Source organism: Acomys minous (genome assembly GCF_964271855.1).
Source record: "Acomys minous genome assembly, chromosome: 7".
In the NCBI taxonomy this organism is placed as follows: domain Eukaryota; kingdom Metazoa; phylum Chordata; class Mammalia; order Rodentia; family Muridae; genus Acomys; species Acomys minous.
In genome coordinates, this window is record NC_140488.1 from 108408083 (window position 1) to 108433787 (window position 25705).

General features: G+C 47.4%; 1 protein-coding gene across 3 annotated transcripts; it reads left to right on the forward strand.

The window, feature by feature from the left end:
* Nucleotides 1-1902: 1902 nt before the first annotated feature.
* On the forward strand, nucleotides 1903-22133 carry SLC38A5 (solute carrier family 38 member 5). 3 transcript variants are annotated; one of them, XM_084790623.1, is made up of 16 exons: nucleotides 1903-1991; nucleotides 14838-14891; nucleotides 14983-15058; nucleotides 15616-15731; nucleotides 15833-15906; nucleotides 16554-16646; nucleotides 16761-16839; nucleotides 18014-18096; nucleotides 18484-18542; nucleotides 18656-18784; nucleotides 18970-19049; nucleotides 19589-19689; nucleotides 19914-20029; nucleotides 20802-20946; nucleotides 21037-21140; nucleotides 21689-22132. In XM_084790623.1, the coding sequence occupies exons 2-16, from the start codon at nucleotides 14839-14841 to the stop codon at nucleotides 21788-21790; spliced, it is 1410 nt and encodes a 469-aa protein (XP_084646749.1). In that variant the 5' UTR covers nucleotides 1903-1991; nucleotide 14838; the 3' UTR covers nucleotides 21791-22132. The 3 variants fall into 3 exon arrangements, with proteins under 3 accessions (XP_084646749.1, XP_084646750.1, XP_084646748.1); XM_084790624.1 differs by lacking the exon at nucleotides 1903-1991 and adding an exon at nucleotides 12410-14231; XM_084790622.1 differs by lacking the exon at nucleotides 1903-1991 and adding an exon at nucleotides 14303-14488 and having other exon boundaries at nucleotides 21689-22133.
* Nucleotides 22134-25705: the final 3572 nt, after the last annotated feature.

Here is a 25705-nt window from a genome sequence, read left to right on the forward strand (position 1 = left end):
CTCTCTTTTTTTTTTTTGAGACAGGGTCTCTTTGTGTTAGCATGGGCTGTCCTGGCTGGCCTAGAACTCACAGCAATCCACCTGCCTCTGCGTCCCAAATCTAGGATTAAAGGCGTGCATGCTCCACCATGTCCGGCAAATAGAGGTTTTTTTCTGGTGGCGATGAAGTAGAATGAGGACAGACAGTGAAGACAGGATCAAGTTGCCTTTTTTTCCTTTTTTTTTTTTTTTTTTTTTTTTTTTTTTGGTTTTTCGAGACAGGATCTCTCTGTATTAGCCTTGGCTGTCCTGGAGTTGCTTTGTAGACCAGGCTGGCCTTGAACTCACAGCCATCAGCCTGCCTCTGCCTCCCAAGTGCTGGAATTAAAGGTGTGCGCCACCACACCAGGCCTCCTTTTCTTTCTCTTTAAGATGAGATCTTGAGACGCTGCCCAGGCTGACTTCCACCTCCTGGGCTCAGTCCATTTTTCTGCTTCAGCCTTTGGAGTAGCTTGGATTGTAGCTACTACCCCTGCATTACTGTTTTCCATAAATAAAGGCTGGTGTGGGTAAGGCTTCTCTGTGAAGGTGACCCGTGAGGTAAGAACTGCAGGAACACATACTCTGGGAGGGTTTGGAGGGTGTGTATTGCAGGAAGAGGGGGCAACGTAGCCAAACACCAGAGTGGGAATGAGTTTGTCGAGTATTCAAAGAACTAAAAGATGGACTCTTCATGCCTTTGAAAGGGCGGTTCAGCAGGTGGGGTTCCTATTATGATGTTCTCTGCTGCCCTCCACTGCCTAGAACAAGGCCTGCACACAGTTCTTTATTGAAACTGTCCGCTGTGGCTTTAGTCCTTCCTTAAAAAAAAAAAAAAAGATGTATTTACTTATTATGTATACAGTGTACACCTGCATGCCAGAAGAGGTTACCAGATCACATTGCAGATGGCTGTGAGCCACCATGTGGTTGCCGGGAATTGAACTCAGGTCCTCGGGAAGAGCAGGCAGTGCTCTTAACCTCTGAGCCATCTCTCCAGGCCCCTATTCCTTCCTTTTCTTCTCAGTATGTTCTGCATGCTTTGTTTTTGTTGTGTTTTGTTTTTCCAGACAGGGTTTCTCTGTGTAGCCTTGGCTGTCCTGGGCTCACTCTGTAGACCAGGCTGGCCTCGAACTCACAGTGATCTGTCTGCCTCTGCCTCCTGAGTGCTGGGATTAAAGGCGTGCGCCACCATGCCTGGCTGTTGTTGTTGTTGTTTTGTTTGTTTTTGTTTTTTGGGTTTTGTTGTTGTTGGGTTTTTCTGTTTTTTGAGACAGGGTTTCTCTGTGTAGCTCTGGCTGTCCTGGAACTCGCTTTGTAGACCAGGCTGGCCTCGAATTTACAGAGATCCACCTCCCTCTGCCTCCCGAGTGCTGGGATTAAAGGTGTGAGCCACCAGCCCCCCAGGGACTCCCCACCCCCACTCCAACATCCTGCCTTCCACTTTGTTGAGGAAGGTTCTCATACTGTTTTTGCTGCTGCTTTATGTAGCCCAGGAGGCTGGCATGCTCCCTTCCGGGTGATTTTCCTGTCTCGGCTTGAGGCGATTCTCCTGTTTCTGCTTCTGGCTGCACTGCATGAGGGTTAGGACTGCAGATCGATGCATGCCACTCCATCTGGCTTTTACTTGCGTTTTGGAGAGCCATCCTGGGTCACCTCCCTTATGTGGCTAAGTGCATTTGCCTACCAAATCGAGTTCCAGACCCTATTGGCTACTTTGTGTATGGGGTCCTATGAAGAAAGAGACTGAGTCCTGAGGAGAGGTTTTTACTTTTGTTTTCCTTTTTGTAATCCCTGCATAGGGCTGTGATGGGTTTCCCACCCCCTCCCCACCCCCGTGGTATACAATGACCAGTTGAGGTACCTGAGAGCCTGAAAGGGATGCAGCTCAGTTGCAGAGCACTTGCCTGCTGGGTGTGCTGTTGGAAGACTGAAGCTGGAGTTAAGCCCCATCGCCACAAAAGAAACAAAAGGTTATATTAAATTTAAAAGCCGAAGCAACAGTTTTGTCGGTGGAGTTCAAGAGAGTCTTGTGGGGTGGCGGGAACCTCGCTCTCATGCTGCAGTAAACAAGTGTGAGAAAGGAGGGGGCTCCTACAGACCGCTGAGAGAGGAGGGAGTACCAGGCATGGGGGCGGGGGCGGGGGCGGGGCCTATTCTCATCCTGTTGGATGCTTCCTATGTCCTGTTTTCTTGTGGGTCACAAAGAGGATGTTTAAGTTTTAGCAAAGAGACTTGCTTCCTCCAGCAGAGCTCAGGGTTTGGGGGACCGGAGCCGGGCTCTGAATTCTCCACGCCACTGGAGTTATTAGGTTCACATAACGACATAGACTCCACCACCCGTCCTAAACAAGCCAAATGGGGCACGTTGGAAAGAGGGACAAAGATCTGGTGACAACTTTTTTATTTTTTAAAACCAAATCTATCTTAGGGGACCTGACATGAGGTCCAGGATGAAGAAGGGGGTCAGAATTATGGCCCAACTGAGTTGTCCCAGGCAAGGTGTGGTTTTGTCCATTGGACCCTATCAGGTGTCTGCTCTAGTCTGTCCAGCAAGCTAGTCTGACAAGCTATAAAATCTCTCTGCTAGAGACAAGTCTTCCCCCTGGCCGGCCCCAGATTTCAGCCTTTTTCTTTACCCAGCGTGAGATTCCTGGGGAAATTCCGATTTCTTGGGGTGCATTGTTTCAGTGGTCTAAGGGCCAAGGGAAGGGACACAAGTGTCTCTTTAGAATGTCCTCATTCCTGCCAGGCAAGCCAGTTACACCCAGGCTCTTCCCGGAGCCAGAGGCCCCCACCCAGCACCCCACTGAGTGTAAAGGTGGCCTCCCCTCAGCCAGACCAACTCTTTCCCCTGAGAGGGCATTTTAAGAGTATGAGGGGAAGAGGAAGCCCGGGCCCAGAAAGGCTTCAATCACTGTGTGGAGGGCAGGGGCGGGGCAGAGAAGCAGGGGGCGCAAGGACACAACTTTGAGGGACAGGAAAGGATTGAAATGAGCTCCCCAGTGGGGTGCCTGCATGAAAGGAGAGATTAAAACCCTAAATGCGGAGGACTTGGGGGGTTTTGCTTTACAGACCAGATCATTCATTCATTCATTTCTTTCTTTTCTTTTTTTGGTTTTTGCCAGACAGGGTCTCTCTGTGTAGCCCTCCCTTTTCTGCACTTGCTTTGTAGACCAGGCTGGCCTCAAACTCACTGAGATCCACCTGAGTGCTGGGATCAAATGTGTGCTCCACCGTGCCTGGCCATCCATTCATTTTTTAAAAAGATTTATTTATTTATTATGGATACAGATCTTGTTATAGATGGCTGTGAGCCAACATGTGGTTGCTGGGAATTGAACTCATGACCTTTAGGAAGAGCAGTCAGTGCTCTTAACCTCTGAGCCATCTCTCCAGCCCCCTCATTCATTCATTCATTCTAATTTCTAATCAGCAGTTAAAATGGGCTCAGCATTGTGCATACCTTTAATCCCAGCACTTGGGAGGCAGAGGCAGGCAGAAGGCTGTGAGTTCGAGGCCAGCCTAGTCTACAAAGCGAGACCAGGACAGTCAAGGCTACACAAAGAAACCCTTTCTCGAAAATCAAACCAAACCAAGACAACAACAACAAAAAAGATGGGCTCAACATTGCTAGAAGCTCTTTCCTTTTGAAATCCATCTCGCTATCACTTCCTAAGTCAGGCGTTTTCTTGCTCCTGAGGAAGCTGAGGCACAGCGCGACATTTAGGCATTTCTCATGGCCACAGAGCTAAAGAGTGGCTGAGCAGAGAGAGCTTTTGCCAAAGAGTTGGTCCTGCTCCTGGGTTCTCGCCTATTTTTTTAAAATGAAAATCAGGAGTCTTCTCAAAGGACTGATATTCTCTCTCTCTCTCATATTGAGACCATCTCATCACATCGCACAAGATGCCTGTACCTCAAGATCTTGTCTCAGCTTCCCAAAATGTCTTTGATGTGCCTCAATAGGAAGGCCATGTCACACAAAGGCCTGCTTTACTGAAGCTGCAAATCCTTGAGTGACCTTGACTAGGCGCCCTACTCCGATAAACTAACACAGTGTTCTTATCCCAGGCACAGCCTCAAGGCTGCAGGTACACTTCCAAATATCTATCTGTTCCTTCCGTAACAGGTTGTCCTCAACAGCCAGATCCCACTCCCCCTTTGCTTCTCTTTGTGCCAATATATGTGGCACGCCTGATGGGTGCAGCGCTTTGAGACTCCCAGGGGCTCACAAAGGACCTGACAGGCTAGCTGACAGCTCATGGCCCCCCGCCCCCAGCTCCTCTGGCAAAAATAATCATGATGACGATAATGGCTGCAACAAGAATAAATAATAATAATGACATCATCCTTGGTGTTTGGGGTTTATTGACTGTTTGCTGTGTGCCTGGTAGGCTCAGTGCTAGGCAGGATTGAAGTGTTGAGGAAGGCCCTGTCAAGGGAGATGAGTAATCAGGGCAGTAGGCCGTGCCTGAGAAATGGATACATGCATGGGTGGGCGAGGGCGCGAGTGTATTTTTTCTGCCCAAAGCATATTGATTCTTTACACAGGAGACGTCAGATTATTTTTTTTCTTGACGTGTAAATGTTTGCCTAGCCCCCCTCCTCCACTTAGTCACACGGGCCAAGGCTTCTGCTGACAGGTGCCTTTTTCCCTGGCCACCCTGAAAGACAGATGTGTGACTCTATCACACTGTCTGTCACAGGAAAAAGAAATCTGAGTAGGCCTGAATAGAAGGGAAGGACACAGCTGTTGGGGTCCCCTCCCACCCCCTCCCACCCCATGTGTGGTGTATAGTGTGTGTGTGTGAATTTTTTTTTTCTTTTTGAGACAGGGGTTCTCTGTGTAGCCTTGGCTGTCCTGAACTCGCTTTGTAGATCAGGCTGGCCTCGAACTCACAGTGATCTGCCTGCCTTGCCTCCCAAGTGCTGGGATTAAAGTGTGTGTGAATATTGTGGGTATATTTTATGTGTGGTTACATTTTTCAGCTGTGACCACAATGATATGAGCTGCATATGTGTCTTCCTACTTATTTGCTTGGCTGCGTCTTCTTTCTACACTTCTTCTCCAATTTAATATAAATTTTCTTTCTTTCTGGCAACTGATGGGCAGCACAGTCTACTTGCACAGTAGTTCATCTGTCTGGAGACGTATGCTGCTTAGGTGTTTATGTGTGCTCTTGGTGAGAGACTCGTGGATGCACTTCTCGTGTGTGTTTTCTATGTGTCTGCTGGGGCCGTGGTGATGCCTTTCTTTGGTGAGTGGCTACAGGTGTGTGCAGTATGGGTGTTTCTTTGGGAGCCACTGGATTTATACTATCTAGCTCCTCTGTTTCTTCCTTTCACACATTTAGGTGTATTTTTTTTTTTGGGTTCCCCTTTGCATCATTCTAAGTGTACTTTCCGTATCCCGGCATCTCTTATTTATATAGATGCCTTCGCGCGGTTTCCCCAAAAGGTTGATTTCTGTCCTTGGACTGTGTGTGGCCTTGTGCTTCAAATGCGATGGGTGCACCTCTCACTGGCTTTCTCCAAGCCAGCATGTCAGCTTCTCAGGACCTGTTTCTCTCTGCCCAGAGCTGTGTGTGACTGCATGTGGCCACAAGGGCACACTCGAGTCCACCACAGAGGTATCATTTTGAGGCTGGCATGAGGAAGCTAGCCTCCGGCACCCTCTGAACCCAAGTGTAGGACAGACGAGGGGATGTGCTATGCTCTGTGCACTCATCCGTGCACCCCTTTGTACTTGGAGCAGCTTTGAGTCTGCGTGGGATCAATCAGTTGATTCTTTTTGGTGTGTCTATGAGTCCATGGGGGGAATGTTATCCCTAAATCAGTCCGTTTATGTGTTGGGTGAGGCTTGGATTCTGTGGGTGATGCTCATAAGACTATTATTATTCAGCCTGACTGTGAGTTTACAACGGCCCCATAAGCCCACGTACTCCTACATGAAGTCAAGAGTCCATAGCGTGTTCCTATCAGTCTGGATTCTTTGTGGGTGATCGTGAGTCCGTGTGATCTAGTCCATGGCTAGACTTGGCATCTGCATCACTGAGTCCCTGGATGGAGCTGGGAAGGAGCTGGTTGTGTCCGCTGTGATCCCTGAGTATGCAACAGTTTTTCCTATTGTGGGGAAGTAGGCAGGGTGGGGCATCTAGGCTACCTTTGAAGGCCCAGCCAGCTTCTGGTCTTTCCGGGAATTCTATGCTCCCCATAGGGGGTAGGCAGGCAGACCAGGTTCCACAGAGAGGCTTCTTATCCACCTGAGCCTCAAGCAGCCGAGTCGAGTTAAGCTAGGATTTCAGGTCTATCATGCCTGACTCCCTATAAGGAACTCAGACCTTCTGTGGGACAGACATGCCTGTCAAATCCTTGGATGGAGGTGAACAGACACTCCTCCATATGAGACAATGAGACAGACTATGCAGGACTCTTTAACTGGGGCACGGGCAGGCTCTACCCAGTGCCTAGGCTGGGCACCAAGACTTGGAAAGACACTCAATTTGCAGACACTGTTCTTATTCCTTACAAATGCTCTCCCTGTTGTCATCTGGGGGACCAAGTCTCTAGGGTTCTCTTCAGGCTAGGCTGTTGTAGGTTGGCATCAGACTCTGATGACCTGGTTGCATCTAAGTGTAAACTTTCTGTTCCAAGGCTTATCCATCCATCCACTATGACCTCTGTCCCTTTGTCCTTTTGGGCTGATGAGTCTGATCCAAAACAGTTTGGAGCGCTTTTAGCTTACATACCTGTCTGGTAGTCTATTTCCAGCTCCTGGCTTTGATTGCCTTTGGCATTCCTCCTGCTTGCTGCAGGAGCCATTTCCACCCACCTGTCTGAGTTTGTCCCTTATGGCATTTTGTTCGAGTAACTGCCCCCTCCAAGTATTTGCCACCTCCTCTTGGCCTGTGCCTACCTGATCTGTCTTTTGATCCATGACTTTCTGCCCTCGTGCTGTATCTCATGTCTGCCTATTTGTCTGAGACCAGTTCTCTTTTTGTCCCTCTCCTCTTTCCTCTTCTGTTGTCTGAGTCTGTTCCCCTTTGGCTATGGGTCTCTGTTCCTTCAACCATTCAGTCTATCAATTTGGTGCACCCCAACACACGTGTGCGCGCACATGCACACACGCACACACACACACACACACACACACACACACACACACACACCCCTTTCTTTTCTTCCACATGGGTTCCAAAGGGATGATGCTCTTCCCCCTTGTCTCTATCTAGGCTTCAGAGGGATGAAACTCAGTTAAAATGAGCAAGCAAAACAAAACAACAGAAATACCCAACCAATGAGCTGATCAAAGAAAAAACCAAAACACCATTGTCTGGTGTGATGGCAGAGCTGACTGGCTGTACTATAGGCTCTTGGGAAGCAGTTCGGTATGAGATCAAAGCTAGCTAGCATTGGGGTCCCAGAGGCCAAGCTTGAGTTGTTTTAGCTTTAGGAGTTGAGAGAAGTACGAAGGGGGGGCGGGGGAGGGCAGGCCATGGAAATGGTGGTCCTAGAAACTATGGGGATGGATGGGTGTTTTGGGGGCTCCCTGAGGATGTTTTAATGAAAGGAGGCTGTCCTTTTGGTGCCTTATTCACAGGAACTGAAGTTAGAAGTGGTGGGAGCCTCCAGAGGGTCCTCATGTTTGTGAAGGGGGCAGCTTTGGGAGTCCTCCTCATCCCAGGAGACAGATTGAGGATGTTTACCAGGGCCACAGCGTTTTGTAAAACTCCATTTTAGTTGAGCTGTGAGTAACTAAGATAATTTGGTTTCCAAGAGCAAATTGACTTGTTTCTGTAGATTTTCCACTGCCCTGCCCCAGGCACCCCTAAGTGACAGGCAGCCTGGACAGGTGTTATGCATCACCTAACATCCTTTAACTGACTACTCACTGGTTACCCCTAGCAATGGTCAACTGCAGGGCCCAAAGGGAAACCTTTTGACCTTCCTCCCCGCTCCTCTGTTCTAATTCCACTTACTCAGCTTTTAAGGGGACAGTGGGTTCCGACCCTAACACAGACGGCCTCTGAGGGTTTTCCACTCCAGATACAATCCTGCAGCGCATTAGTCACTTGTTTTCCTCATCTGGTTTGCCGCCTCATTGACTTTTCATTTGGTGGCCCATCTGGGGAGTCAGGGGGTGTGAGCTCTCCATCAGGAGCCCTCATCTCCCTTTCCCCAGGGACCACTCTCTGTTGCCATCCTCCCAGATTCTACCAGCTCATGGGACCTTAGATGAGTTTTGAGATTTCTTTCTCTTCGCTGAAAACCCTTTCTCTTGGTTTGCCAGGAAGACTTCTCAGAAGCCCTAGGGCCTTGTGGCGAGTTTTTCCTAGACTGAACTCTTGGTTCCCCCCCTTTGGGACCTCTATCCTCTGTCCTCTAGGCAGGTCCTCTTACTGAACAGAGTCATGGGTTGAGGGACAACTCTTCATTTGTTTTCTGTCAAGAAAGATGCTGTTTGTGTGTGTGTGTGTGTGTGTGTGTGTGTGTGTGTGTGTGTGTGTGTGTGTGTTCTTCTCACCCTTCTTTGCAACCTTGGGCAAGCAATCCTTGAAACCTGGCCACCATATCTCTCCAACAATGGCTACCACTGGCCTGACAGCAATAAATTTTCAACTTCCAAATTCAAGGACCAATGCAATGGAATACTGGCCGACATTTTTTTTTTTTTTTTGCATTCAAGCCTTTATCTTGCCCAGCTTCTGTCCTTTTCTCTGCTCCTCCTGCTCTGCCTCCCAGGTTCTGCAAATCTTGTAGGTTTGATCCCACACTCCTAATTTGCGATGCTCATGTCCTCCCCCCCCATACCAAAGATCTCTTTCTCCAGAAAACCCCTTTTTTGTCCTGACTGAGGGGCAACTGCTGGCAAAACCTCCTTCCTAACCAAACTCCTGCTCTAATCAGATAACAAGATTCAGGCAGGCTCTCTCTGTGCCGTCTCTGTTTTCCCCGACTCCGATACGCATGGTAGCTTCTGGCCATTGCCCACCCCTTCCCTGAGAGTTTCTCTGCCAAATATCCCCATCTCTGTCTGCTTTCTACTCATTTTTTTCTTCTGTCTGGTTTAAAACTGGAACGGGTCATTCGTCTCTGTTGTGGGCATCTCGCCCACACCTGCCTGCAGGGATTGCTTGGTGCAAAACCCACGATGCCGACACCTGTGGTTTCTTGAGCCAGACTTCCAGATCAAAGCAAATACCCAATTCTCAACTTGTCTCAAATAGAAAATTGATCTTCACCCACCTGGCTGTCATGGGGAACATGCCAGAGGGTCCCCTCATTGCTGACCTTCTGAGTTATATTTTTAAGTTACATTTTAAACATATTATTACACTTTTTGGGGCGGGGGTCAAGACAGGGCTTCTCTGTGTAGCCTTGGCTGTCCTGGACTCACTTTGTAGACCAGGCTGGCCTCAAACTCACAGAGATCCACCTGCCTCTGCCTCCCTGTGTGCTGGGATTAAAGGCATGCACCACTGTACCTGGCTTCCATTTTTTTCCCATTTAGTGTGTGGGGAGCTGCATGCCACACCATATGGGTGGAGGTCAGAAGACAACTTGCAGAAGTAAGTTCTCTCCTTCCATTATGTGGATCTCAGGGCTAGAACTCAGGTCATTGGGTTGGGTAACAAAGGTCTTAACATGCCGAACCATCGATGGGCCCCCTAATTCATTGTTTTAGGAAAAAACAAACCCTAAAACAGTTCAGCCTGTTCCATACATTTTTCTCTAGCCTACAGGGGTGTGTTCAGTCACACCTCTTTTTCTGACCATCCCCTAGCTTCCTGCCCCACCCCAGCCTGAGAAACCTCTCTCTGTCAAGCTGCAATAGATAAGGTGTTCTAGCAGGGGGAGGGGTTAAACTGCCCAAATTAACTCCTGGCTGTACCCCCATTTCCCAAAGGCCCACAGACTGCCCAGATATAAAAGTTTCACACCAGCCTGGCATGGTGGCACACACCTTTAATCCCAGCACTTGGGAGGCAGAGGCAGGTGGATCTCTGTGAGTTCGAGGCCAGCCTGGTCTACAAAACAAGTCCAGGACAGCCAGGGCTATACAGAGAAATCCTCTCTCTCTCTTTCTTTTTTTCTCTCTGCGACAGGGTTTCTTTGTGTAGCTTTGGCTGTCCTGGGCTCGCTTTGTAGACCAGGTTGGCCTTGAACACATATCAATCCACCTGCCCTCCTAAGTGCTGGGATTAAAGGCGTGCGCCATCATGCCTGGCCCAACTAATATTCTTTAACCGAGTGTTCACTGGTTGGTTACACCTCGTAATGGCCCACTGCAGACCAAAAAAGGTATTTTTATATTCAGAATATTGTAAGGGAGTACTTTAAAAAATATCTATTTTCAGCAGGGCATGGTGGCACACGCCTTTAATTCCAGTACTTGGGGAGGCAGAGGAAGGTGGATCTTTGTGAGTTCGAGGCCAGCCTGCTCTACAAAGGGAGTCCAAGACAGCCAGGGCTACACAGAGAAACCCTGTCTCAAAAAAAAAAAAATCTATTCTTCATTAAGTTGGAAAACATCAAAGAAAGGGACGAATTTCTAGATTCGCCCAGACCACTAAGAGAGACTGTCAATTTATTTATTTATTTTATTTTTAATTTTTTTTTGTCTTTCGAGACAGCAATTTAAGCAGATAAGCAAACCTAGAACAAATGAAGAAATTGAAACATGGATAAAAAGCCTTCTGACAAAAAAAAAAAAAAAAAAGCCCACAGTAGAATTCTACCAGATTTTCAAAGAGTATCTACAATAGATACTTCTTGCCAGGTGTGGTGGCACCACAGGCCTTTAATCCCAGCACTTGGGAGGCAGAGGCAGGTGGATTGCTGTGAGTTCGAGGCCAGCCTGGTCTACAAAGTGAGTCCAGGACAGCCAGAACTACACAGAGAAACCCTGTCTCGAAAAACCAAAACCAAAACCAAAAAAAAAAAAAAAAAGAAAAAAAAGAAAAAAAAAAAAGAAAAAGAAAAACCAAAACCAAACCAACCAACCAACCAACCAACCAAACAAACAAACAAAAAAACAAAACAAAACAAAAAAAGAAAAAGGAAAGAAAGAAAATGATTGTTTTACTAAAAGCAAACTTTTAGATTCAATGTAACCCCAATAAAAATCCCCACAGTAGTCTTCATAGAAATAAAAAAATAATAAAATTCATACAGAAACACAAAGCCCCTAGATAGCCAAAGCAATCCTGAGCAAGAACAATGCTGGAGGGATGACTACTTCACACCTCAAACTATAGCGTGGCCCTATAGTGTGTTGGCTAATATTTCTCAACTTGACACAAGCTAGCGTCAGAAGGAGGGAACTTCAATTGAGGAAAATGCTCATAAGATTGGTTTGTAGGAGGCTGGAGAGATGGCTCAGTGATTAAGAGCACTGACTGCTCTTCCGAAGGTCCTGAGTTCAATTCCCAGTAACCACATGGTGGCTCATGACCATCTATAATGAGATCTGTGCACTGTATACATTATAAATAAATCTTTTTAAAAAAGATTGGTTTATAGGCAAGACATGGGGGCCTTTGTTTTGATGAACAGTTGATATGGGAGGGCCCATATCTCTGTGGGTGGTGCCACCACAGAACCCGTGGTTTGGGATTGTAGCAAGAAAGAAGCTGAGGTGAGCAAGCACAAGGAGCAAATAGGTAAGCAGCATCTCTCTAGGGCCTCTGCCTCAGTGCTTACCTCCAGGTTCCTGCCTTGAGTTCCTGCCCTGATTTCTCTCCATGCTGGACTGTGGCCTGAGAGTTCTAATCAGTATGAAATAAACCCTTTTCACCCACAAGTTGCTTTTGGGTATATAGTAATAAAACAGTCTGGTATTGGAACAAAGTAGGACACCCAAATATGAGTGCACAACACCCTAAGTTCAGGCACCTGGTATTTGACAAAGATCCCAAAAAGATTAAGAAAAAATCACATTGGAGAAAAGATAGCATTTCTAACAAGTAGTGCTTGGAAAACTGGATGCCAACACGTAGAAGAATGAAATTAGATTCCTATTTGTCACTCTGTAGAAAGAGTAATTCCAAATGGAGCAAAGATCTAAACATGAAGCCTGAAACACCTGAAAGTGCTAGAAGAAAATGTAGGCAGCATGCTACAAGATATAGGTGTAAGGAAGGACTTTCTGAACAGAACTCCATTTGCCAAGGGTTGACAAATGGGGCCTCATAAAACTAAAACACTTCTATACATAAAAGGAAATAATTGGGTGTAGAGGGAGTCCACAGAATAGGAAAGGATCTTTGCCAACTACACATTTGATAGAGGACTAAAATCCAGAATATACACAGAACTCAAAAAACAGACAGTCAAGAAAACAATGACCCAATTTTTATTTTATTTTATTATTTATTAATTTATTCTTGTTACATCTCAATTTTTAAAAAAATGGGCTATGAAGCTAATCTTGGTGGCACATGCCTTTATCCCAGCACCCGAGAGGCAGAGACAGACACATATCTGGGAGTTCGAGGCCAGCCTGGTCTACATAGTAAGTTCTCCTTAGCCAGCACCTTTTTCTCAAAATGAGAAAGGGAGAGGGTATGGATCAGAGAGTTCTCAAAAGAAATAACTAAAAACAGCCACGAAATATCTCAAAAAGTGTTTAACATCCTTAGCAATTAGGGAAAAGCAAATTAAGACTACTCTGAGATTTCCTATTCCAGTCAGATTTGCTATCAAGAAAACCAGCAACAAATGCTGGATGGGATGTGGGGTAAGAGATAACCCTCCCTTATTCACTGCTGTTGGTGGGATTGGTGGAAACCAGAATCTTTGAATTCTCAAAGCCCTAAAAAAGATATCTGTCATCCAGCTATATCACTCCTTGGCATATCTGAAGGACTCAGTATCTTACTTATATATCCATCTTCCTCATATATTCATGTACTCTTGTATAGCTGGCAAAGACCTTCATCCATTCTGTGGCCTTTTAAAGATTTATTTATTATTAAGTATACACAGTGCTCTGCCTGCATGTTCACCTGCAGGGCAGATGAAGGCATCAGATCACATTAGAGAGGGTTGTGAGCCACCATGGGGTTGCTGGGAATTGAACTCAGGACCTCTGGAGGAGCAGACAGTGCTCTTAACTGCTGAGCCATCTTTCCAGCTCCCAGTCTGTGGATTTTTTCATTCAACTTATTGCAACTCTATTCAGTACTCATTGTAATTCTATTTTTTAAAGATAGAAATAGTAATAACCTAAATACCCTTCAGATGATGAAGGGATTAATGAAAATGTGGTACATATACATTACGGAATGCCATTTACCTGCAAAGAAAAGCAAAATCATGACATTTGCAGGTAAATTGGTGGTACTAAAAAATACTATACCTGCTCAACAGTATGGTTGCCTATGCAAGACCTGAACAGTGACATCAGTTGACGTGGATGGGGAAAATCTCCAAAGGCCCCAGTTGTAAATGAAGCCATAATTTCTATAGGCAGTTAACGAGTGCTGAGCTCAGCCTTGCTCAGGGATGAGCTCCCCAATTGGTTACCCAATACCAAAGGTCAGCCCTAAAAACATATACATTCAAGCACCACTAAATAGACTTAGCAGGATGTATTTATATATATGTATGTATACATGTAACAATAATAATTCAAGTAAAAAGGAAAAACAGCAGAGATAATACATGAAAGCAGGAGGGCTTGGAGGTAGAGGAAGGAAACCAGTTGGAAGCAGAGCAGGATATGGTAATAGGGGAATATGAAGACGATCAAAGCATATTTCATCCATATATGAAATGTCATAACGAAACCCACTACTCTGTACTGGTTGCTAATTCAAAAGGACAGGCAGAGTTTCCAGGTTTGGATGGGGGTTGCAAAGACACTGTCACCCTGAGAAACAAGTGAGGATCCAGGAGAGGGCCTTTAAGTCTTATTGGCAGCTCATTATCAGGAAGGGGGCACCGCAAGCCCGGAAAGCTTTTCAAGTCGGCAAGTGTCTCCTCAACGATTTCTCCCAGGAGAGAAGAGTTTAAGACTTGATAGGGGTCCTAGAAAATTCCTCTAGAACCTAGACGGGAAGTTGAATGGGAGTCCTCGGGTAGTTCCCCCGCCCCTCTGTCCCTGTAGTGCTGAGGATTGAAAGCGCTCCACCACCTAGGTACTTTACACTCTCCCAGACCGGTCGGTTCTGTCCCAGGAAAAGTGGCACTTGAGTTTCCTTCAGTCTCTGGTGAAGATTTTCAGAACTGTAATAAAATGCAGTTGGCAGCATTGAGGCTGGGGTCTCTAGGCTGGGGGCAGGGCGTCGCTAGGAGGGGTGGGGCAGACAGGTGACACGTGTCCCTGCTAAGAGCCAGCCGGAGAGAGGTGGGGGCGGGAGATAGGGACAGAAAGACAGAAAAGGGCAGAGCGCGTGAGAGACAGAGTCTGCCCTGTGGGAGGAAGAGTCTGTTTCTCAGTTCCAATGGCCATCTCATGTGCTGTGGGGTGCGTCTTTCTGTATCTTTCTGTGTCTCTCCCTCCCTCGATTTATCTCTCCTTGCCTTCTTTTCTCAGGGTTTCTCTGAGAGTCTGTTTTCGTTTCTCCTCCCCTGATCTTCATCTCTCTCTGTCTGTCTGTCTCTCTCCCCTACCTTTTTCTAGGGCTTGTCCTCAACTCTTCCTTTTCGTCTCTGCCCCTCACTCTTCTCCGTTCCTGTTTGTCTTCTGGCCAGTTGCTCGGCCCTTTCCATCTGTTGCTCCCTGTGGGGGCTTCTCTTCCCTCCTGTAACTCTCCTAACTGTCTAGACCCTTTGCTCCACTCCTGACCCTTCGTATCCCATTTCTTTGCCAGCAGGATGGAAATGCAGGACCCAAAGATGAACGGAGCCGCTTCTCAGGGTGCTCCGGGGTGAGTAGGGGATCCAAGGAGGCAAGCTCCTGTGTCGCGGGGGAGGTCAGGGTTACCTTTTCATGAGCCTCACTTTTTCTGCCCTATCCAGCTACAGGCAGGAACGCGAGGGCTTCCTGCCCACCCAAACCCCTGCTCCTGTGAGGAAGCCTGTCCAGTTCATGGATGTAAGTGAGCCCACAGGACCTGCAGGTCTCATCTCCCCTATCTAATCCCAACGCCTTCTCCTCCCCTGCTCCCCTGACTAGCTATCTCCCTGCCCCAGCTATTGGCTCCTCAGTTGCTGGCATCTGCAGATACTCCCTTTCCCCAAGTACTCTCCGCTTCAGCCTTCTCTGTTGCCTACTTTCTCCCTTTTCCACATAGTGTCCCTGCCTAGTGACCCGGCTCCCTAAATAGTCTCTTCTTGCGCTTTCTGCCTCCTAGCCGGTCTCCCATGATTGCTTCTTATCTTCTAGATATTCCTCAGCTACCTCTTGCGTTTCCAGCTGCTCCCTCCAGGCTTTCTCCTAGTTCCCTTCTCTCAGTGTTCCTTCTTCCAGTTTCTTCCCGTCAACCCTCTTTCTCTTTCAGCTTCCTCTTGCTTCCCATCACATCCTCCTGGATGTTTCCCCTCCCCCATTGCCTTCCTTCCCTTCCCTGGCTCCAGCTCCAGTCTCTTGTCCTCCCCCCCAACCCCCTGCCCGCCTTCCTATGTGTACTGGTTCTTGTCCCTTGCTAACAGTTTGAAGGGAAGGCATCATTCGGAATGTCGGTGTTCAACCTCAGCAACGCCATCATGGGGAGTGGAATCCTGGGGTTGGCTTATGCCATGGCCCACACTGGAGTCATCTTCTTTCTGTGAGTCTATAGGTATCCTTTAGGGGAGGGGGGGGTTGGTCAGTGGTGTGGAGGGCTGAGTGGGAGGCCAGAGCAACTCTGAGCTGTGCTACCTATTGCAGGGCCCTGCTGCTCTGTATTGCCCTCTTGTCTTCTTACTCGATCCACCTCCTGCTGACCTGTGCCAGTGTTGTAGGTGAGATTCCCAGCCTTGGTCCCCATTCTCCATGCCATCCTCTGTGGACCTCAGTCTGTAAATTCCAATCCAGAGCTCCCTCACCCCCCCGCCCCCCGCCTCCGGACCCACTTCCTTGACGTCTCATTGCAACTCACATCTGATCCTACATAAGCACTCTGACCTCAGACCCCAAACTTGGCACCCCAGACTCCACACTCAACTCCCTTTTTGACAGACTCCAGATTCAAGCCTAGATCTCAGACTTTATCTGGCTGGGCTCCTGGACCACCACCTCTCAATTCCCAATACCCACCCCTCTGTCCGGCCATTAGACTTTCCCCACCCGCAGACGATTACATTCCATGTCTAATTCCTACCCTTTGGACTTCAGGTCCTCTTAACCTGGAGACTAGCTCTGAGATCCTCAGCCCACTGCCTCCTAGCAATAATGATCTGAGGATTCTCTCCCTTTGTGGTCCCAGTCCACAGTCTGTCTCCAAAACTCCAGCACCTCACCTTTGGCCTCTCCCAGACTCACAAATTCCACCCTAAACTGCATACCTCTCAACTCCAGCCTCAGTCAGTCACAGCTGACCTATAACTCTCCCGCCTAGCCTGGCTTTTGCAAACTCACAGGCTACTCCTTCCTGCCTCCACTTTCCCAGGCATCCGAGCCTATGAACAGCTGGGACAGAGAGCTTTTGGACCTGCCGGGAAAATAGTGGTGGCCATCATCATCTGTCTGCACAACGTTGGCGGTGAGGACTTGGGGAGGGTAACTAGGGGGAAGAGGGTAGAGTGTGGTAGGCTTTGCCAAGGGTGGGCTCGGGGAGGGGGAATGCTGCTTAAATATCTGTGCCATCTGTACCCAGCTATGTCCAGTTACCTGTTCATCATCAAATCTGAACTGCCCCTGGTTATTGGCACCTTCCTGGACATGGACCCTGAGGGGTGAGTATACAGTACAGCCCTGGCTGACCGCAACTCTACTTGTGAGTTCTAGCAATCATTTCCACCTCCATGGCCACCTGCCTCCCAGGTGCTGTGTGCTGCAGGTTAACTGCGAATGCCTCTGATTCCTGTGTAGCAGGAGTCAATATTACACTTGAGCATAGCTCACCACAGGACTCTGGGAGGCCATGTGCTTATTTGGACTCATCTTCAGGCTGATTCTGGCTGGCAGCTGTCTCTGTATGCCTGGTGTGTGCTGATGCTGACCACATGTGCATGACAGTACAGAGCCAGTGGACTCTGGATTTGACTTAGTGACTGTTAGACTGGCGGATTCTCTCCAGCCAGCCATGTGATGGATGACAGCTGGGCTCTGTATGCTGCCATTGATCCCAACCATATGTGTTGACACTTGGCTACTGTCATCTTTCCTGTTTAGCTAATTCTGGGTCCATCAGGCCATTGGACTCTATCTAGCTCTAAATGTGTGATTGCTGACTCTAGTGGTCTGTGTGTCATGTCCACTGTGTGCGCTCTGTCAACTCCATCTCCTTGTTTGCTTTGACGATTATTGTATGGCAGATCCTCTCAGACTGTGTGTGTGTGTGTGTGTGTGTGTGTGTGTGTGTGTGTGTGTGTGTGTGTGTTTTCAGGGGGTTGTGACTGTGGAAGTCCTCTTAATTGTGGTTGCAACCATGTATATGTTCAGACTGTTAGACTCCAGTTTTATACTAGCACAGCCTTTCAGGTTTGTTTGTTTTTTAAATACATACACAATGAAATTCTAGGTGTGTTCAGTTGTGCACACAGCAGTATTTTTCTTTATTTGCATACATCTTTTTGCCTCTCTCTATATTTTTTTTCAAGACAGGGTTTCTCTGTGTACCCTTGGCTGTCCTGGACTTGCTTTTGTAGACCAGGCTGGCCTCGAACTCACAGTGATCTGCCTGCCTCTGCCTCCCAAGTGCTACACAGAGAAACCCTGTCTTGAAAAAATAAACTAAAAAAAAATAAACTAAAATATTTATTTTATGTGTTTGTCTGAATGCATGCATGCACACCACATATATACAGTTCTCCAGAGGCCAGAAATGAAAGTCAGATTTACTGGAACAGAAATGTAGGCATTTATGAGATATCTGATGTGGATTTGGGGATCATCTTGTCTACTTAGGGACTGGTACTTGAAGGGGAACCTCCTCATCATCTTGGTCAGCTTGTTAATCATTTTGCCCCTGGCTCTCATGAAACACCTGGGTAAGGAGGCTTCCTGGGTTCTGCATTGGGTGGCAGTGTTAGAGAATGGGAACCAGGCAGAAAAAAAAATCCCCATTTTATTTTAGTTTTATTTTGGTCCTGGAGACTGAACCCAGGACTGCATGCAGGCTAGGCAAGAGGCTATATCACTGGGCTATATCACCAATCTGGGGGGGGGGGAACCCTCCGTTTTTAAAGGTTATGGGACATGGAGGGGTTGGGAGGGCTTGTTGGATTTGGGTTTTAACAGTTCAGTAAAGGTTTCATGGAGAGGGGAGGCTGGCTCAGGTGGAAACAAAAGCTTATGCGAAGAAAGACAGACCAAAGCTTTGGTGTGTGGTGTACTGGGTTCCCTGAGTTCTGAGGTCCTGTTATCCCCTCCTGTAGGCTACCTGGGGTATACAAGCAGCCTCTCTCTCACCTGCATGTTGTTTTTCCTCGTTTCAGTAAGTCAGAGAAGACACAAAGTGGTGATGGCGGGTGAGGAAGGGTTGTGGTGTTTGGGACCCTGAGGCAAAGCCTTCTCTGTGACCTTGCTCCCTTCCTTGTGGACCCCTAGATCATCTATAAGAAGTTCCAGATTGGCTGTGTAGTGAGCCATAATGACACAGTAGTGGAGGGCGAACCACTTCCCACCCAGGCCTTTAACATCAGCTGTGAGGCCAAACTGTTCACAGTTGACTCGCAGGTAGGTATGCAGGCAGGCAGGGGCTTGAAACCCACTCCGGGTCCTCTTGTCTTGTCCCAACATTTTCATTTGAGTATTGGGCTTCAGGGGGCTGTGTCATGTGGCCTACTTGGAAGGGGATGGGGAGAAGGGGATTCCCCAGTACTTTAGGGGTTCTAATCTCATGATCATGGACCATTCCCCAGATGTCTTACACTGTGCCTATTATGGCTTTCGCCTTTGTCTGCCACCCTGAGGTGCTGCCCATCTACACAGAGCTGTGTCGGTGAGTAGAGACTAGGGGGCATATATGATGGACCAGCTAGAGGCAGTAGCCATAATGTCTGGCAGTCTCCCATTGCAGCCTTGGTATGGTATCTTGTGGGTGGCTGGTTGTGACAAGGGAGTGTCCACGAAACCTCCGGGACTCAGAGAAGTGACTATTTGCTGATTGGATTTAAGTGGTCCACTCTTTCAATGCCCAGTACAAAAATGTGGATTGCTGTTTTTACTGTTTTTCTTGTTTTACTGCTCTAAAAACTGAACGTGTCTTATGGGCGGGTGCGTCTTATAGTCCGAAAAATATGATAGATGGTTAGATGGGGGAAGAGTTGGAAATGGTCATATGAGTGGGGATATAGATGGACGGATTGGGGAGGCTTGGCTAATTATAAGGGGGAAGCAGAGCTAGAACATCAGTGTATGCTAGGCAAACATTGTCAGACCAGGAGGAGGAAGACCCTAGAGGATGGGGACAAGTTTTGAGAGTCCTAGGACAAGTTCAGGGGTATGGACATGACAATTCCAATGACCTATGCACTTCAGGCCCTCCCAGCGCAGGATGCAAGCTGTGGCCAACCTGTCCATCGGGGCTATGTTCGTCATGTATGGACTCACAGCCACCTTTGGATACCTCACCTTCTACAGTGAGTGTGGCTGGGATCAAGGCTGGGTGGAACCACGGTAGAGACTGAGCCAGGGTTATGGCAGAGGCCTCTGAGCTTTTTCCTTTCAGGACCTTGGGTCCATCAGTTTCCAAAGGGAGAGTGAGCATCATCTGTGTAGACTTTATCCTCATGCATGTATGTTTTGGTTCCTGGTCTAGTGAGCTCAGTGTTCATATGACTCATGTCCCCTCCCCATGGCCTAGGCACCGTGAAGGCAGAGATGCTGGAAATGTACACCCAGGAGGACCTGCTCATTCTTTGCGTGCGCCTGGCCGTACTGCTTGCAGTAACCCTCACTGTGCCGGTTGTGCTTTTCCCTGTGAGTAGGGGCAAGGAGGGCCTGGGGAGTGCAGGGATATGGATGGACGAGCAGAGGGAAGAAACACGGACATTTGGAAAGAAGGTGGAGATAGGAGCAGATGGGTAGATGGAGGAAGCAGGAACAGACACACAAGAAAGGACCTGGTGAACAGAGAAGGCAAAAATAGATGGTTAGACAGAAGGGGACACGGGACCGGGGATAGAGCTCAGTTTACAGAGTGCTTTCCAAACATACATGAAGTCCAGATGAGAGATCCCAAACACTGTATAAATAGTGATGCATTCCTGTAATCCTAGCACTCTGGAGGTAGAGGCAGGAGGATTAGGAGTTCAAGGGCATTCTTAAGTAGATGGTGAGTTTGAAGCCAACCTGGGGTACATGTGATTCTATCTCCAAACCAAACGAACAAGCAAACAAACAACCCCCCCCAGTAAACACACAAAGAAGGGACATGGTGGTAGAGGCAGTCAGATGGTGAGAGAGGCAAGGATGGGTGACGGTTCCAGGACAGATAGTCCTGGAGGGGTGGAGATGGACAGAAGAGGAGACAGATTCAAGTAGTGGTGGAAGCCGAGCTAGATGGTCCTATGGAAGAAGAAGACATGGATTGTCAGGGCAGAAGCACAGATACTTGGTCAGACAGGCTGGAGGCATAGATAGTGGGATAGGAAATCAAGCATCTTGGACAGGGTGGAGACCGAGATAGGCTCACATGGCTGAGAGACAGCAAGGGAGACCTGACTCCTATCCTGCCCTTCCTTGGCTGCAGATCCGTCGTGCCCTTCAGCAGCTGCTCTTTCCAAGCAAGGCCTTCAGTTGGCCACGACATGTGGCCATAGCTCTGATTCTGCTGATTTTTGTCAATGTCCTGGTCATCTGTGTGCCAACCATCCGAGACATCTTTGGGTTTATTGGTCAGTATCATCAAGCCCAGTTCCTTGCCCTGTCTAATATGGGCCTTGCCTTCAAACTTAGGTTGATTGCTGTCCCTTTCTGTCCTTCAGGGTCCACCTCAGCCCCTAGCCTCATCTTCATCCTTCCTAGTGTCTTCTACCTACGCCTTGTACCTTCTGAGGTGGAACCTTTATCTTCCTGGCCCAAGATCCAGGTGAGTATCCCAGGAAAGAGGCCTGGGGAAAGAGGTACCACATACTCCAAGATGGCTAGAAATGTAAGGAGCATTGTCAAGATGGGGCCGGGAGGAGAAGGAACATCCAGGAAGAGGGACAGACATGAGGAAGAATGAAGGTGATTGTCTTAGAACAGAAGAGGCATCTAGGAAGAGAGGGAATCCTCTAGAAGGGACTGTGGGCTGAGCTTGTGGTTCCATCGCAGGAGGCTCTCCTAGCATTGGTAAATCTCTAGGTTCTGTCTCCAGCACTAAAAAATGAGGAGGAGGAGGATGGTATATAGAGAGGATTCTTCAGATAGATGGAGGGAGCACTACTGGGGAGAGAGGCAGAGGCACTCTGAAAGAGGGATGGAGGGAACTAATTCCCAGAAAGTTCTGAAAAGATGCACGAGGTGTTTACTGCAAGGAGGAACAGGGAGAATAGAGGAGGGTCAGGAATGGACGGGTGGAAGGCTTCAAGAGAATTCTCTGGTATGCTTTGGTGGGTGATCCTGGCTAACTCCACCTTTTCTTCTTGCCCACAGGCCCTGTGTTTTGGGGTCCTTGGAGTCCTCTTCATGGCCATCAGTCTGGGCTTTATGTTTGCTAATTGGGCCACAGGCCAGAGCCGTATGTCGGGGCACTGACCTGGCCTGCCCTGCCTTCCCCCCAAGTCCCCATGCTCACATGCATGTATATGAGGGAGTCCAAGTCACTTTCCTGTGTTCCTCCTGCCTGGGACATGGGGGTGGCTGCTCTCTAGTAACATTGCTGTCAGAGATGGGGACAATAGAGGTGGTAGAATAGTCCCCTTCCCTTCCCTCTATGGTCGCCTTACTCTTATTGACAACCCCATGAGAGGAGGGGGAGGCCAGGTCCTTAGAAAGCTTCTTGCCCAACGTAGTCCCCGCTTCCTGGATGACTCTGTTAGGGTTATCCTGAAGCTAAAGGGGAAGAATAAAGATGCTGAATGATAACTCTGGTCTGAGTCTTCTGTTATTTCTCAAAGAGTTACCGGGAGAAACCTGCCCAAGTTCAGGCAGGGGGGAACTGAGGCTCTGAGTGGAATCGTGTTCTTTCTCATCTGTTCACTCGTCTCTCTATTCATTCAGGGACTCAACCTAGTCACTCGCTCCTTCACTTACCCAACAGTCATTGTGAGATTGGGAATATAGCAGCGAATGAAGTGTCAGAGGCAGAGCCATGAGTCAAACAGATCATAGTGCTTCAGTGCAAGTGAGGAAAAAACAAATTAGCCTACATTCGGTCTGCTTCCTACTTCTGTGTGGCCCTTGAACTAAGCGCATCTTGCAAATTTCTAAAGTACCGAAAAAAAAATCAAGAGAAGTATAGTATTTTCTGGACTGGCAAGGTAGCTCAACAGGTCAAAGTACCTGCCACTAAGCTGACAAAGGGGTTGATTTGGAGAGAGTGTACCAGTTCTCGTAAGTTGTCCTCTCATCTCCACAGGAGTGCTATGGTACGTGTGCGCAATCAAATAAATGCCCATTCATGCATGTGCATACATACACACCTCAAAACACTCAATCAATCAATGTTAAAAAGCATTTTGTGACACTAGGAAATTACAAGAAAGTCCCATTTCATCGCCTGACTGCGTTTGTCCTAATCTGGTTATGATGTGTGTTTGTGGACTGCTCATGGTTGTTCGTGCAGAACTGAGGGGTTGCTGAGGAGACCATATGGTCTTCAATGCCTACTCTATTTACTCACTGGCCTTTCCCAGAAAAATAATGACCTGAGTGCTGACTTAGCGGAAGGAAAGAAAAATATTTTTTCTTTTAGACAAGGTCACATTGTGTAGTCTTTGCTGGCCTGGAACTCCCTGTGTAGATCAGGCTGGCTTGGAACTCAGAGAGCCATCTGTCTCTGTCTCTACCTCCCAAGTGTTGGGGTTAAAAGCATCCACCACCATGCCTGAACTTAAAAAAAAGATTATTATTATTATTACTACTACTTTTATGATGATGATGATGATGATGATGATGATGATGATGATGTGTGAGTGTCTCATATCTGTCTGTGTGCCATATTCATGTTTGGTGGCTGCAGAGGCCAGAAGAGGAGGGCATTGGGTTCCCTGGAGTGGAATTACAGATGATTGTGCACTGCCATGTGGGTGTGAGGAACCAGACCCAGGTCCTCTGTAAGAGCAGCAGGTGCTCTGAACTGCTGAGCCATCAATCTTTACCACTCCATAAAGGACCATTTTGAACACAGGGGCAACAGAGCATATATATAATGTTTGCAAGTGATGCGTGAGAAGCCAGTGAGGGAGGCCTCCCTGAGGAGGGGACAGGGAGTGTGGATCATAGGTTGGATATAAAGACTAAGCCTCATGATTGTTTTGGCAAAGTCTCCCAAGCAGAGGGAACTGCAAGTACAAAGTCCCCAAGGCATGGAAGAACAGAACAGGTCCAAGCAAGAGTAAGGAATAAGGAGGAGCTAGCATGAATATTTAAGGGCTGATTTCACCACAGCTTTGTCAATATATTCTTGAGTTATACAAAACATATTATTGGCTATCTAGTACATGAAAATGGTATTGCTATCATAGTTACAGGCACGTGGAAGAAAATTTCAGGTGCTAGGTGATATTTATCTTCCCAGATAATTTATATAAACACATATTTATTTAATGTCTATGAGTGCTCTATCTCTATCTGTATCCACATGCCAGAAGAGGGCATCAATTCCCAGTATTGATGGTTGTGAGCCACCATGTGGTTTCTGGGAATTGAACTAAGTAGCTCTGGAAGAGCAGATAGTGCTCTTAATCTCTGAGCCATCTCTCCAGCCCAATAATTTATATTTTTAATAATTATTGTGCTAAGAAGGAAGCCAAAGGCTTGACACCTATTAGGTGACTATTCTTATCAAAGCTACATTCTAAGCCTCCCCAGTAATCTTTATGCATACACAGGCCACTACTGATAAACTACTGATAACCCATGCGATGGTCAGCTTGATGGGATTTGGAATTGCCTAGGAGACATATCTCTGGCTTTGTCTGTGAAGGTGTTTCCAAATATGTTTGAGGAGAAAAGATGCACCCTGAGTGTGGGTGACACTCTCCCCATGAAATGAGGCCCCAGATTAAATAAGGAGGAATAGGAGAGAGCAAGTGGAGCACCAGCATTTATCTCTCTCTCTTTCTCTACTTCCTGACTGTGGACTCAATGTGATCAGTCCCTCACAGGCCTTTAGCCATGATAAATGGTATCTCCCTAAAAAAACAAAACAAAACAAAACAAAACAAAACAAACCTGTACCTTAAGTTGATTTTGTCATAACAGTGGGAAAAGTAGTTAAATGAACTCCCTCTTTCCTACATAAAAAAATTTTTTTTCTCAGCTAATTCTCACCTGCTGTCCAAGTGTGTTGTATGTGACCTTTTGACCAAGCACCTGTCATCTTGGTATGTTTAGCTGTGCCCGTCCCCATAATAAGATCAGTTCAGCTTGTACAACCACTTTGGAAATCAATCTGGTGCTTTCTCAGAAAATTGGGAATAGTGCTACTGCAAGACCCAGCTATACCACTGCTGGGCATATACCCAAAAGATGCTCCACCATACAACAAGGGCATTTTCTCACCTATGTTCATATCAGCTTTATTCATAATAGGCAGAAACTGGAAACAACCTACATGTCCCTCAACCGACGAATGAATAAAGAAACCGTGGTACATTTACATAATGGAATACTACTTAGCTATTAAAAACAAGGAAATCAACACAGAGAGACCTTGTCTCGAAAAAAAAACATTAAATAAATAAATAAAAATAAAAACAAGGAAATCTTGAAGCTTGCAGGCAAATGGATGGAACTAGAAATGATCATCCTGAGTGAGGTAACCCAGACCCAGAAAGACACTCATGGTATATACTCACTCATAAGCAGATATTAGCCACATGATACAGGATAACCACACTACAATCCACAGACCCAAAGAAGCTAAATAACAGGGACCTAGGGAGGATGCTTAATTCTCATTCAGAAAGGCAAATAGAATAGATATGGGAAGCAGTTGAAGTAACAGGACAGGAGCCTACCATAGAGGTCCTCTGAAAGACTCCACCCAGCAGAGGATCCAAGCAGATGCTGAGAATCACAGCCAAACTTCAGGGTGGAGCACAGGGAGTCTTATGGAGTTGGGGGATAGAAGGACCTGGAGGGGACAGGAGTTCCACAAGGAGACCAACAAAGCCAACAAATCTGGGCGGAGGAGGACGGGTGCTGCAGAGACTGATGCACCAACCAAGGACCATGCATGGTGAGGACCTAGACCCTCTGTTCAGATGTAGTAGATAGGCAGCACAGTCTCCTTGTGGGTCCCATAATATGGGGAGTAGGGACTACCTCTGACATGTCCTCTGTCCCCCACATGTTGATTACTTTCCCCTGACGGGGTGGCCTTACCAGGCCACAGAGGAAGAGGATGCAGGCAGTCCAGATGAGACTTGATAGGCTGGGGTCAGATGTTAGGGAAGGAGGGCTCCTATTTCTGAGGATTAGAGGAGGGAGGGAGGGGGCACGAGG